Source organism: Scyliorhinus torazame, chromosome 2 (genome assembly GCF_047496885.1).
Source record: "Scyliorhinus torazame isolate Kashiwa2021f chromosome 2, sScyTor2.1, whole genome shotgun sequence".
NCBI classification, from domain to species: domain Eukaryota; kingdom Metazoa; phylum Chordata; class Chondrichthyes; order Carcharhiniformes; family Scyliorhinidae; genus Scyliorhinus; species Scyliorhinus torazame.
Genome location: NC_092708.1, coordinates 89583711 through 89596515, shown reverse-complemented (window position 1 = coordinate 89596515; position 12805 = coordinate 89583711). Strand labels below are relative to the sequence as shown.

The following is a 12805-nucleotide window of genomic DNA, read 5'->3' as shown; positions in this document are numbered from 1 at the left end:
GGGGGGGGGGGGATCAGTGCAGATTGGCAGGTGGGAGGTTGGGGGGGCGGGGGGGGGGGCAGATTTCCAATTCCCTATGTGTGGAAAATTGTTTCCTGCTTTTCTATCAAATAGCCGAGCAATATTTTTAAGATTATAGCTCCTTCTTCTAGATTTCCCCACTGAAGGAGGTAGTTTCTCTGGGCAGGCTTTTCAGATATTGATGGGGGGGTGGCAGCAGATGGGTGTGACAATTAGCGCTGCTGCCTGTCGTGCTGGTTTGATATCACTTTTGTGATTGCTAACGATGATGTCAGAAGGAAGGAAGGCTGAAAGCTGCCAGATTTGAGTATTCGATCAGTTGACCTTGCTAATGACCTTGTTGTCAGTCTGTCAAAGCAGCCAGTTTGGAATTTTTGTGTTTGGTGCATGGGTTATGTGATGGACCAGAAACGGTTCAGGTGGACCGAGGGGGCAACACAGCAGAGAGCCATTCATGGTTGATTCACGCAATTGGTCAAGTCCATAAAGGGATGAATGGCTAAGAGGTGCATGATGGTGCCATCAGATGAGCAGAGTTAGCGGAACTGACGGTCTGTGTACTCAGTCAGCTGAGAGTGTTGTGGGGCCAGAAGGGGGTGGGTTTGTAACCATTGTGAGTCCAGCTGACTGCAAGAAGGCAATAACAAGGCATTGGATTAAGGTAGCCGGAGATAGGGTTCAGTAGCATGAGTTCACCATCCACTGGAGCAGATACAAAGCCCCAGGCATGAGCAGAGGAATGAGGGATAGGGACGAAACAGAGGTCAGATTCTCAACATTGTCTACACCCCTGAAGATGAAGCTATTTGGACAAGTCAGAGGATTAGTACTGCAGGTGACTGCACCCATCTGGGTGGATGGTCACTGAGATTTGTGCCTCCCTTGGGGAAGACCTCAGACCTCTAAGTACAGGTAGCCATGCCCTGTCAGACACTGTGGTCTTGAACACCTTCACCGCTGGCTCACTCCAGTGATCGACAGTGGACCTTGATGATGTCTCATAATTGCCAATTCATTACATCTCGTAAGTCATTGATGTTCTATTTGTGGAACCAGGAAAGTACATAAGTTTTTTAAAAAACATTTTTATTAATGTTTTCACAAAATATCAACAACAAAATGTAAAAGGAACCCAATAGAATTAAACACAAAACAAAACAACCCAGTGCCCCCCTCCCCCCTATACATAAATAATAAATTAACACCCACCGAAACACAGCAAACATAGCAAATATATACATCCCCTCAGATCCCCCAGTATAGACAAACAAAAATAATATAGAACCCAACCCCCCCTCACTCCCCCAGGTTGCTGCTGCTGCTGACCATTGTAGACCGTTCTGCCAGGAAGTCTAAGAACGGTTGCCACCGCCTGAAAAACCCTTGCACCGATCCCCTTAAGGCAAATTTCACCCTCTCCAATTTAATAAACACCGCCATATCGTTGATCCAGGATTCCACGCTTGGGGGCCTCGCATCCTTCCACTGAAGAAGAATCCTTCGCCGGGCTACCAGGGACGCAAAGGCCAGAATACCGGCCTCTTTCGCCTCCTGCACTCCCGGCTCCTCTGCAACCCCAAATATTGCGAGCCCCTCGCCAGGTCTGACCTTCGATCCTACCACCCTCAACACCGTCCTCGCTATGCCCTTCCAAAATTCCTCCAGCGCTGGACATGCCCAGAACATATGAGTGTGGTTTGCTGGGCTCCCTGAGCACCTAACACACCTGTCCTCACCCCCAAAAAACCGGCTCATCCTTGTCCCAGTCATGTTTGCCCTGTGCAGCACCTTAAACTGTATGAGGCTGAGCCTCGCGCACGAAGAGGAAGAGTTCACTCTCCCTAGGGCATCTGCCCACGTCCCCTCCTCGATCTCCTCCCCAACTCCTCCCACTTACCTTTCAACTCCACCACCGAGGCCTCCTCCCCCTCCTGCATCACCTGGTAGGTTTCAGAGATCTTCCCCAGTCCAACCCACCCCCCCGAGAGCACCCTGTCTTGTACTGTGCGTGGCGGCAGCCATGGGAATTCCACCACTTGCCGCCTGGCAAACGCCTTTACCTGTAGATACCTAAAGATGTTTCCCGGGGGAAGCCCGTACCTCTCCTCCAACTCACCCAGGCTCGCGAACTTCCCATCCACAAACAGGTCCCCCAACTTTCATATCCCTGCCCTGTACCACCCCGAAAACCCTCCATTTATTCGGTGGAAAGTACATAAGTTTTGTAACACAAGTACCGAAGATGTGATACTTGCTATGATGTAAATTCTCTAGGTACACTGGGGAACCAAATGATGCACTCCGACACTTCAATAAGGCTCGCAAGGACAGTGACTGGGGGCAAAATGCAATTTATAACATGATCGAGATCTGCATGAATCCAGATAATGATACTGTAGGAGGTGAAGTATTTGAGAACCTGGATGGAGATGTGCGGTGAGAGCATATTGCTACTAAATATTTGTCTTGTGTATTGACGTGATAGGGATTAATCTAAATTTTTATTTCCTCTAAATTGCCTATTCAATTTTACTTTATCATCACTTTTAATTCTTTATAATCTGTCAATTTTTGTATCAAATTTATTGTTTTATCATGGTTACTCCTGTCCTAAGACAAACCTTCAACAAAATTAATTAAACTTTTCCCAGTTCAGGTTAGGCTTGTGGGAAAAAATATAGTAATTTTACTCAGTTTTCTCTTGCACTGTCTATTTTCTTTTTGCTGCATGGGATTTAGAGTGCCAAGCCACTGGTAGCTTGTCTGCTGGCAGGTTACTGGCCTACCAGTGTAATTTATCAGGATTCACTATGTTTGGATACTTTGCACAATTTTTGTAATTACATGTAAAACTATCTTATATTTGTATCTGAATTCAGTATAATTTAGCAATAGGAAAGTCTAATACTTTGCCTGTACTGGTCAAATAAGAAACTGTGGGTGTTTTTTTCAACATGTTTCTTTTGTCGATAGAAACTCAACTGAAAAGCAAGAGTCCGAGCAGTTGGCTGTGATGACAGCAGAGAAACTCCTGAAAGAGCTAAAACCTCAGACTATTCAAGGCCATGTTCAGTTACGCATAATGGAAAGCTGCTGCCTCATGGCAACAAAGCATAAAACAAATGTGGAACGTGCTCTGGGTGTATTCACTGAAATAGCAACAGCTGAGGTTAGCCTTCTGTAAATCACAAGATAATTTGCATGGGAAAGGCTTTTCGGCTCAACTGAATTCATTATTTTGAAATGATTTCAGGGTTTTTGCCTCTGTTACTGTCCTGAATGTCTATTCTGTGTATTGTGTATGAAGTACTTCACTCTTAAACTTAATTTACATGGCTCAAATCATCAACGTGCAACATTGAGGGGGATTTTCACTGAAGAAAATTAGTGGGTTAAAGTCAGCAAAATCTGCCTCTTGCCCCAAACCCACCTTTAACTGAAGCAGAAATGTGTGTGGGCCCACTTCCATTTTAATATATGATAATGAGCTTGCATCTTCATTGTCAGTCAGGTTTTGACCTTTTACTGCTAGTGGCCAGGCCTGAGTTGTGGAGAGTAGGAACAGAAAATGCTGGAGAATCTAGGGCAGTATCTGTGAAGAGAAACAGAATGAATGTTTCAGGCCGATGAACTTTCATCAGAAACGTTCTGGCTCGGGTGCCGGGTCATGCCGGACACCTGCATGGCGGTTGCGGTGTGAAATTTTGTGCTTGCCCACCTCCATTCCTATCTCTTTTCAGCTCAGCTGAATTCATTGTTTTTGAAATTATTTCAGGGGTGGCACGGTAGCATAGTGGTTAACACTGTTGCTTCAGAGCGCCAAGGACCCAGATTCGATTCCCAGCTTAGTCACTGTGTGGAGTCTGCACATTCTCCCCGTGGCTGCGTGGATTTCCTCCTGATGCTCCGGTTTCCTCCCACAAGTCCCAAAAGATGTGCTTGTTAGGTGAATTGGACATTCTGAATTCTCCCTCCGTGTGCCCGAACAGGTGCTGGAGTGTGGTGACTAGGGGATTTTTGCAGTAACTTCATTGCAGCGTTAATGTGACACTAATAAAGATTATATTATATATTATCATCATCAAATTGTTTAATGTGAACACCAAGCCCCAGGGTATCATACTCAATGCTTACCTCTACCCTTACATAGGTACAAGGATAAAATAACTTCCACCAAGCAGTAGATACTTTATGGGTAAAACTAAGGAAAAGATTTAAGGCCATAGTGGGGGTTTAATGGGCCTCTTGTTAGCAGCTGGGAAGTGGTGGAATGTAGAAATGTGGAGTGGTCCTGCAAATAGCAATTCTTAATTTGGCATCTGAGATTGATACGTTTTTGTTAACCAAAGCTCATAGGAACATAGGAACAGAAATAAGCCATTCAGCTCCTTGAGCCTGTCCTGCCATTCAATGAGATCATTGCTGATCTGTCACCTAACTCCATATATCTGCCTTTGGCCCATAAACCCTAATATCGTTGCTAAGCAACAAAAACCTATCTATCTCAGATTTAAAATTGACAACTGTTCTAGCTTCAATTGCTGTTCGTGGGAGAGAGTTCTAAACCTCTACCACCATTTAAGTGAAGAGGTTCTTCCTAACATCTCTCCTGAATGTCTGGCCCTAATTTTTAGATCATGCCTCCTAGTTTTAGAATCTCCAATAAGAGAAAATAATTTATCTTTATCTACCCTGTCTTTTCCTGTTAATATTTAAAGACTTCGATCAAATCACCCCTTAACCTTCTAGATTTTAGCGGAAACAGGCCTAATTTGTGTCATTTCTTGTGGTAACATAACCCCTGTAATCCAGGAATCATTTATGTAAACCGACGTTGAACTCCGTCCATGGCCACTATATCCTTCCTATGGTGTAGTGCCCAAAACTGCTCACAGTACTCCAAGTGGGGTTTAACCACGGTTTTGTTTAGCTGCAGCATAGCTTCTGTGACTTTATACTCCAATCCTCTAGATATACAAGCCAGCATTCCATTAGCTTTTTTGATTATTTTATGCACTTGTTCGTGGCATTTTAAGGATCTATGTACCTGAACCCCTAAGTCTCTTTGCTCTTCCACTGTACTTAACCTCTTCCCATTTAGAAAGCTATCCTTTTTTGGACCAAGATGGATAACCTCACATTTGCTCTTGAAGCATACAGGGCAAAGACAGGTATATGGAGGTCACGGGTCCCACATCAGCCAGGATCTCATTGAATGATGGAATAGACTCGAGGTTAAATGGTTTATTCCTGTTCTTGTGTTCCTTCCCGTTATTATCCACCTTTCAGACAATTTCTTTATACTTTCATGATTACCTTGATTTCCTCAAAGCTTTGAGCTTAAATAATACCTTTTATATAAAACTTTGTAAAATGCTTTTTGGAAGACTATCTCATAGGTTATTCTGCAGTGTAATTGGGTTGTCATTTTCTCAGGATTTTGATCCAGCAGGACTTTCTTTTTCTGAATCTACGTTCACTATTTATTTGATGCATTTCTCCCACTCTTAAAGATTGTAGTAACTTGCACTTGAAAGCCCACAGCCATCTGCCTTAAGTTTTTTTGAATTCTCTGGAAAATATTTTCCAATGTCCAAGGAAGCAAATTCTGCAATATAATACTGAGTAAATAAAAATGTAGAAAATTGAACTCATTTGCAGATTCATCACGATCCAACTTCATTTATCTGGGTGCTTTCAATCCTATGTAAGTCTGCAGAAAATTATTATAAAGGCATCTGTAGGAGAACTGCAATGTATTGTATGAATTAGTAACATGGTACACCTATTCTTTGTATTATTGCAGAAGGACCACATTCCTGCACTCTTTGGAATGGCCACAGCTTACATGATTTTAAAACAGACACCCCGAGCAAGAAATCAGCTAAAACGCATTGCAAAATTAAACTGGAATGCAATTGATGCAGAGGAGTTAGAAAAGAGTTGGTTGCTTCTAGCTGATGTTTACATTCAGTCCGGAAAATTTGATATGGCAGTTGAATTACTTAAACGCTGTCTAAGGCACAATAAGGTAAAAAAAAGTTAATGATCTTGTATTGTGATCTACTTCAAAATTGATAATGGACTTCGACATGCATTACAGTTTGTGTTTACAGTACTTTTTAAAAACACAATGCAGTGAAATGTAGTTTGTGTGAGATGAACATAACTGGCAGAACTGAAAAACAGCACTGGTGGAAATCTTTGTCTTTACTGCATGAATAAGAATCTGGCAGTGTCTGTTCTAGAAACCGCCTGAAATCAGTGGAACCGCCTGAAATCAGTGGAACCAATGAAAATCAGCCAGGCTCATAACAGGCTAACAATCCACTCCGTCTACTTCACCACTCATGTGGTGAGTATGCTGTTACGGACAGAAAAATGGTATGGGATAATTTCCCAACTCTCCACCAAGTGCAACACACTGTACTTTGAGAAGGAGTATTTTAACCCCTTGAATGATGTGACTTTTAAATAAGTTCTGATAAGTTTAAATCAAAAGAAAGGATAAATGTTTATTTTACACAATACCAAAAATGTAATAGCAACAGGCACCCAATCCTCATCCGCACACACACAAGATGATTTCTAAAGATGCACCATGCTCATTTACTTAGTGTCAAAAAAACAAGGTTACGTCTATAAATGGTAGTTGAAACATTGCAGGCCTGGTCGGTTCATGCTCTTCCTTATGTCTCTGAATCTATTAACAAATGTTTGTTTTCTTAGTCCTGTTGCAAGGCTTATGAATATATGGGATACATTATGGAGAAAGAACAATCTTATAAGGATGCAGCCATTAATTATGAAATGGCTTGGAAGTATTGCAACCAGACAAATCCAACAATAGGTAATATCAACATTTTTGGTACATGCCATGAACAGATATTATCATAAATTCTTAAATGTAAAGATGTGCAATACCTACTGGCTCAGAAAATTGATAACACTTTTCACTTTACAGGGTACAAGCTGGCTTTTAACTATTTGAAGGCAAAACGATATGTTGATGCTATTGACATTTGTCATAAGGTAATATTTTTAAATTCAATCTTAGACCTTGCTTTCAGAATATTAGTCAAACCAGTTACAATCAAGCAGTAGTCGTAATTCCTGTAGCCCTGCACCCCCTTATCTAACTTATTCTTAAATGTTGACATGTTCTCTGCTTCAATCAAGTTTTAGTGGTGAATTCCATAACGTCTCAACTCTATACAACACACACACACATTTATCCTGCTTTCTGTCCTAATCTCTCATACCTATGTCCTCCTAGATGTGTCAATCACATCTGTTGCTACGTACCATGTCCCATTCCTTCGTAAACACCTCTTATCAAATCACCCGATGATCTGTACAAAAGCAAAATACTGCAGATGCTGTAAATCTGAAATACAGCAGAAGATGCTGGAAATATTCTGCAAATCTGGCAGCATCTGTGGATAGAGCAACAGGGTTAATGTTTCAGGTTGCTGATCTATCCTCAGAATTGAGACAAATACATGACACTGAATTCCATATGTCACATCTTGCTCATTCTAGTCGTATTAATGTCTCCTTGCAGCCTCCTTTGGTCCTTGATGATTTACTGTGCCTCCTACTGTAATATTGGCTACAAATTTTGACACCACTCCTTCCAGTTCCAAATATCCAAGTCATTATAAACAGTGAACAGAAACCCGATGGGACCACCTACATACTTTCAAACAATCTGAGAAATTGTTCTTAACGTTAAATGCCTGTTTCTTTCCTGTAACCAATTTTTAATCCAGTTTGCTGCCCATACAATAATTTCATACTCCTTAACCTTCTCAAATGTGTAGCACCTTGTTGAAAGTTTTCTGTAATTATATATGTACCACATCACCATCTATTTCACCTCAAAGAGCTCTCAGATTTCTCGAACATGTTCTGCGTTTCAGAAATCCATGTTGTCTGCCTCCAGTTATTTTCAGCGTATCTGGCTAGTCATTTCCAATTTTAAAAATGATCAACTTAAAAAAAAAAAAATTAGAGTACCCAATTATGTTTTTTCCAATTGAGGGGCAATTTAGTGTGGCCAATCCATCTACCTGCACATCTTTGGGTAGTAGGGGTGAGACCCTCACAGTCACGGGAGACTGTGCAAACTTCACACTGACAGTGACCCGGGGCCGGGAGCGAACCTGGGTCCTCAGCGCCGTGAGGCATCAGTGCTAACCACTGTGCGGCCATGCTGCCCAAAAATGATAAGCTACTAGCCTGTGATTACCGGGGTTACCTCTGCTGCCTTTTTGTAATTAGTTATTACATTGGCCACTGATGAGTACCTTTTCCCTATTCCTAAAGATGAGATTCATGAATGTGATTGCCAATCTAGAAATCTAAGGTTCATTACCAATTCTTTTCTACCGTCAATATAGTGTAAAATAATTCAGACTTAAACATGGTTATTGTTCTTTATCATTAATTTGTATAGAACATCTGTTGTTATAAATACCTGATCAGATTAGTTCTTAACGGTATTATTATAACATAGAAACTTATCAAACTTGTATTGAATTAAATTTCATACATTGCAGCACCACATTAAGTAGTAAACCCCTATATTATACTTTCTTCAAAACCATTTACTCTGAAAGCAATAAAGTCATTCAGTGTTTGTAAAGCATTAAGACTTTGGAGAGATGTGACATGATCCTGTACAAATGCAAGTCTTTTCCTCTCATTGCTTAGGTTAGTAATACTGAAAGCTAAATAGATTAAGGTTTGAATTTCTTACAATCACAGTTGTAATAAAACAAAGGAAAAAACAATTTATGGTAGAATGAGATTTCTGTTTGCTATCAAATGGAATATGACAGCTGGAAATCGAGACTGTGAACTGGGCAACTAGATTTTAAATATCAGTGCTATTTTATCGATCAGTCTTTGTAGAAGGTGGCAGGAGGTTCTTACTGTTATGACCAGGATGGGAGGAGTACGCAGTTGTGCTAGCCCCACTACTCCACAGGTTGTGCCATTAGTTCAACGGTTTAATTTACTCATCAAAATAGCCTAATGTTTACCTTCACTACTGATACCGAGAATAAAGCAGACTTTAACCAGGCTTCTTTCAATAAAGCCAGAATGATTGATTTTATTATAAAACAAACCCCTTTAACAAGTTGTAAAGACTCGTTAACAGATAATTGTATTCTATCTCTTCTTAAAACGTCCCCAGCATACACATAGAGGGACACACATAGACAAACAAAGGACATGCAAGTAGTCACTGCAGAGATGGGTGGTTAGAAACTTTATAAGAAAAGGATAAAGTTTGTACGATTCAACAGCATTGATCTGGAGCTATCTTGTGTGATGATCCCAGTAGATGTCTGGAGGTTCTCAGCAACAGGGCTTTGGCGTGGAGGAATACATAGAGCAGGATCAATTCTTTTTGTCTCAGCTTTGCAGGTGTCCAAATGCAGACAAGGTACATAAGACCATAAGACATAGGAGTGGAAGTAAGGCCATTCGGCCCATCGAGTCCACTCCACCATTCAATCATGGCTGATTTCAACTCCATTTACCCGCTCTCTCTCCATAGCCCTTAATTCCTCGAGAAATCAAGAATTTATCAACTTCTGTCTTAAAGACACTCAACGTCCCGGCCTCCACTGCCCTCTGTGGCAATGAATTCCACAGACCCACCACTCTCTGGCTGAAGAAATTTCTCCTCATCTCTGTTCTAAAGTGACTCCCTTTTATTCTAAGGCTGTGCCCCCGGGTCCTAGTCTCCCCTGTTAATGGAAACAACTTCCCTACATCCACCCTATCTAAGCCATTCATTATCTTGTAAGTTTCTATTAGATCTCCCCTCAACCTCCTAAACTCCAGTGAATATAATCCCAGGATCCTCAGACGTTCATCGTATGTTAGGCCTACCATTCCTGGGATCATCCATGTGAATCTCCGCTGGACCCGCTCCAGTGCCAGCATGTCCTTCCTGAGGTGTGGGGCCCAAAATTGCTCACAGTATTTTAAATGGGGCCTAACTAATGCTTTATAAAGCTTCAGCAGTACATCCCTGCTTTTATATTCCAAGCCTCTTGAGATGAATGACAACATTGCATTTGCTTTCTTAATTACGGACTCAACCTGCAAGTTTACCTTTAGAGAATCCTGGACTAGGACTCCCAAGTCCCTTTGCACTTCAGCATTATGAATTTTGTCACCGTTTAGAAAATAGTCCACGCCTCTATTCTTTTTTCCAAAGTGCAAGACCTCGCACTTGCCCACGTTGAATTTCATCAGCCATTTCTTGGACCACTCTCCTAAACTGTCTAAATCTTTCTGAAGCCTCCCCACCTCCTCCATACTACCTGCCCCTCCACCTATCTTCGTATCATCGGCAAACTTAGCCAGAATGCCCTCAGTCCCGTCATCTAGATCGTTAATATATAAAGAGAACAGCTGTGGCCCCAACACTGAACCTTGCGGGACACCACTCGTCACCGGTTGCCATTCCGAAAAAGAACCTTTTATCCCAACTCTCTGCCTTCTGCCTGACAGCCAATCGTCAATCCATGTTAGTACCTTGCCTTGAATACCATGGGCCCTTATTTTACTCAGCAGTCTCCTGTGAGGCACCTTATCAAAGGCGTTTTGGAAGTCAAGATAGATAACATCCATTGGCTCACCTTGGTCTAACCTATTTGTTATCTCTTCAAAGAACTCTAACAGGTTTGTCAGGCACGACCTCCCCTTACTAAATCCATGCTGACTTGTCCTAATCCGACCCTGCACTTCCAAGAATTTAGAAATCTCATCCTTAACAATGGATTCTAGAATCTTGCCAACAACCGAGGTTAGGCTAATTGGCCTATAATTTTCCATCTTTTTCCTTGTTCCCTTCTTGAACAGGGGGATTACAACAGCGATTTTCCAATCCTCTGGCACTTTCCCCGACTCCATTGACTGTTGAAACATCATCACCAACGCCTCCACTATTTCTTCAGCTATCTCCTTTAGAACTCTAGGATGTAGCCCATCTGGGCCCGGAGATTTATCAATTTTTAGACCTCTTAGTTTCTCTAGCACTTTCTCCTTTGTGATGGCTACCATATTCAACTCTGTCCCCTGACTCTCCGGAATTGTTGGGATATTACTCATGTCTTCTACTGTGAAGACTGACGCAAAGTACTTATTCAGTTCCTCGGCTATTTCCTTGTCTCCCATCACAAAATTACCAGCGTCATTTTGGAGCGGCCCAATGTCAACTTTTGCCTCCCGTTTGTTTTTAATGTATTTAAAGAAACTTTTACTGTCATTCCTAATGTTACTGGCTAGCCTACCTTCAAATTTGATCCTCTCTTTCCTTATCTCTCTCTTTGTTATCCTCGGTTTGTTTTTGTAGCCTTTCCAATCTTCTGAGTTCCCACTACTCTTTGCCACATTGTAGGCTTTCTCTTTTGCTTTGATGCATTCCCTAACTTCCTTTGTCAGTCATGGCTGCCTAATCCCCCCTCTGATAACCTTTCTTTTCTTTGGGATGAATCATAGAATCATAGACGTTTACAGCATGGAAACAGGCCCTTCGGCCCAACCAGTCCATGCCGCCCAGTTTTTACCATTAAGCTAGTCCCAGTTGCCCGCACTTGGCCCATAACCCTCTATACCCATCTTACCCATGTAACTATCTAAATGTTTTTTAAAAGACACAATTGTACCCGCCTCTACTACTACCTCTGGCAGCCCATTCCAGACACTCACTACCCTCTGAGTGAAGAAATTGCCCCTCTGGGCCCTTCTGAATCTCTCCCCTCTCACCTTAAACCTATGCCCTCTAGTTTTAGACTCCCCTACCTTTGGGAAAAGATGTTGACTATCTACCTTATCTATGCCCCTCATTATTTTATAGACCTCTATAAGATCACCCCTAAGCCTCCTACGCTCCAAGGAAAAAAGTCCCAGTCTATCCAGCCTCTCCTTATAACTCAAACCATCAAGTCCCGGCAACATCCTAGTAAATCTTTTCTGCACTCTTTCCAGTTTAATAATATCCTTTCTATAATAGGGTGACCAGAACTGCACACAGTATTCCAAGTGTGGCCGTACCAATGTCTTGTACAACTTCAACAAGACGTCCCAACTCCTGTATTCAATGTTCTGACCAATGAAACCAAGCATGCCGAATGCCTTCTTCACCACCCTGTCCACCTGCGACTCCACCTTCAAGGAGCTATGAACCTGTACTCCTAGATCTATAACTCTCCCCAACGCCATACCAATGTTGGGGAAGTTAAAATCTCCCATCACGACCACCCTATTGCTCCTACATTGTTCCATAATCTGTCTACATATTTGTACCTCTACTTCACGCTCGCTTTTTGGAGGTCTGTAGTAAAGTCCCAACAATGTTAGTGCACCCTTCCTATTTCTTAGCTCTACCCATATTGCCTCAGTGCTTGAATCTTGCATCGTGTCCTCCTTAATCATAGCTGTGATATCATCTCTGACCAGTAATGCAACTCCTCCACCCCTTTTACCTCCCTCTCCATCCCTCCTGAAGCATCTATACCCCGGGATATTTAGTTGCCAGTCTTGCCCTTCCCTCAACCAAGTTGAAATGAACCTCTGTACTGTGTCCTCAATTACTCCCAGAAACTCCTGCCATTGCTGTTCTACTGTCTTTCCCACTAGGCTCTGCTCCCAGTCGATTTTCGTCAGTTGCTCCCTCATGCCCCTGTAGTTACCTTTATTTAACTGTAACACCTTTACATCTGATTCTACCTTCTTTCTTTCAAATTGGAGATTGAATTCG

The 12805-nt window shown here is 42.0% G+C and overlaps 1 protein-coding gene across 1 annotated transcript in view; it reads left to right on the top strand.

Moving 5' to 3' along the window:
- ttc21b (tetratricopeptide repeat domain 21B) overlaps window positions 1-12805 on the top strand; it is a 143297-nt gene that overhangs the window by 115904 nt on the left and 14588 nt on the right. Inside the window, exons 24-28 of the mRNA XM_072473910.1 lie at window positions 2296-2457; window positions 2995-3190; window positions 5828-6052; window positions 6751-6871; window positions 6986-7053. Of these exons, the coding sequence (XP_072330011.1) occupies window positions 2296-2457; window positions 2995-3190; window positions 5828-6052; window positions 6751-6871; window positions 6986-7053 (772 nt within the window). The remainder of the gene's footprint in view (window positions 1-2295; window positions 2458-2994; window positions 3191-5827; window positions 6053-6750; window positions 6872-6985; window positions 7054-12805) is intronic.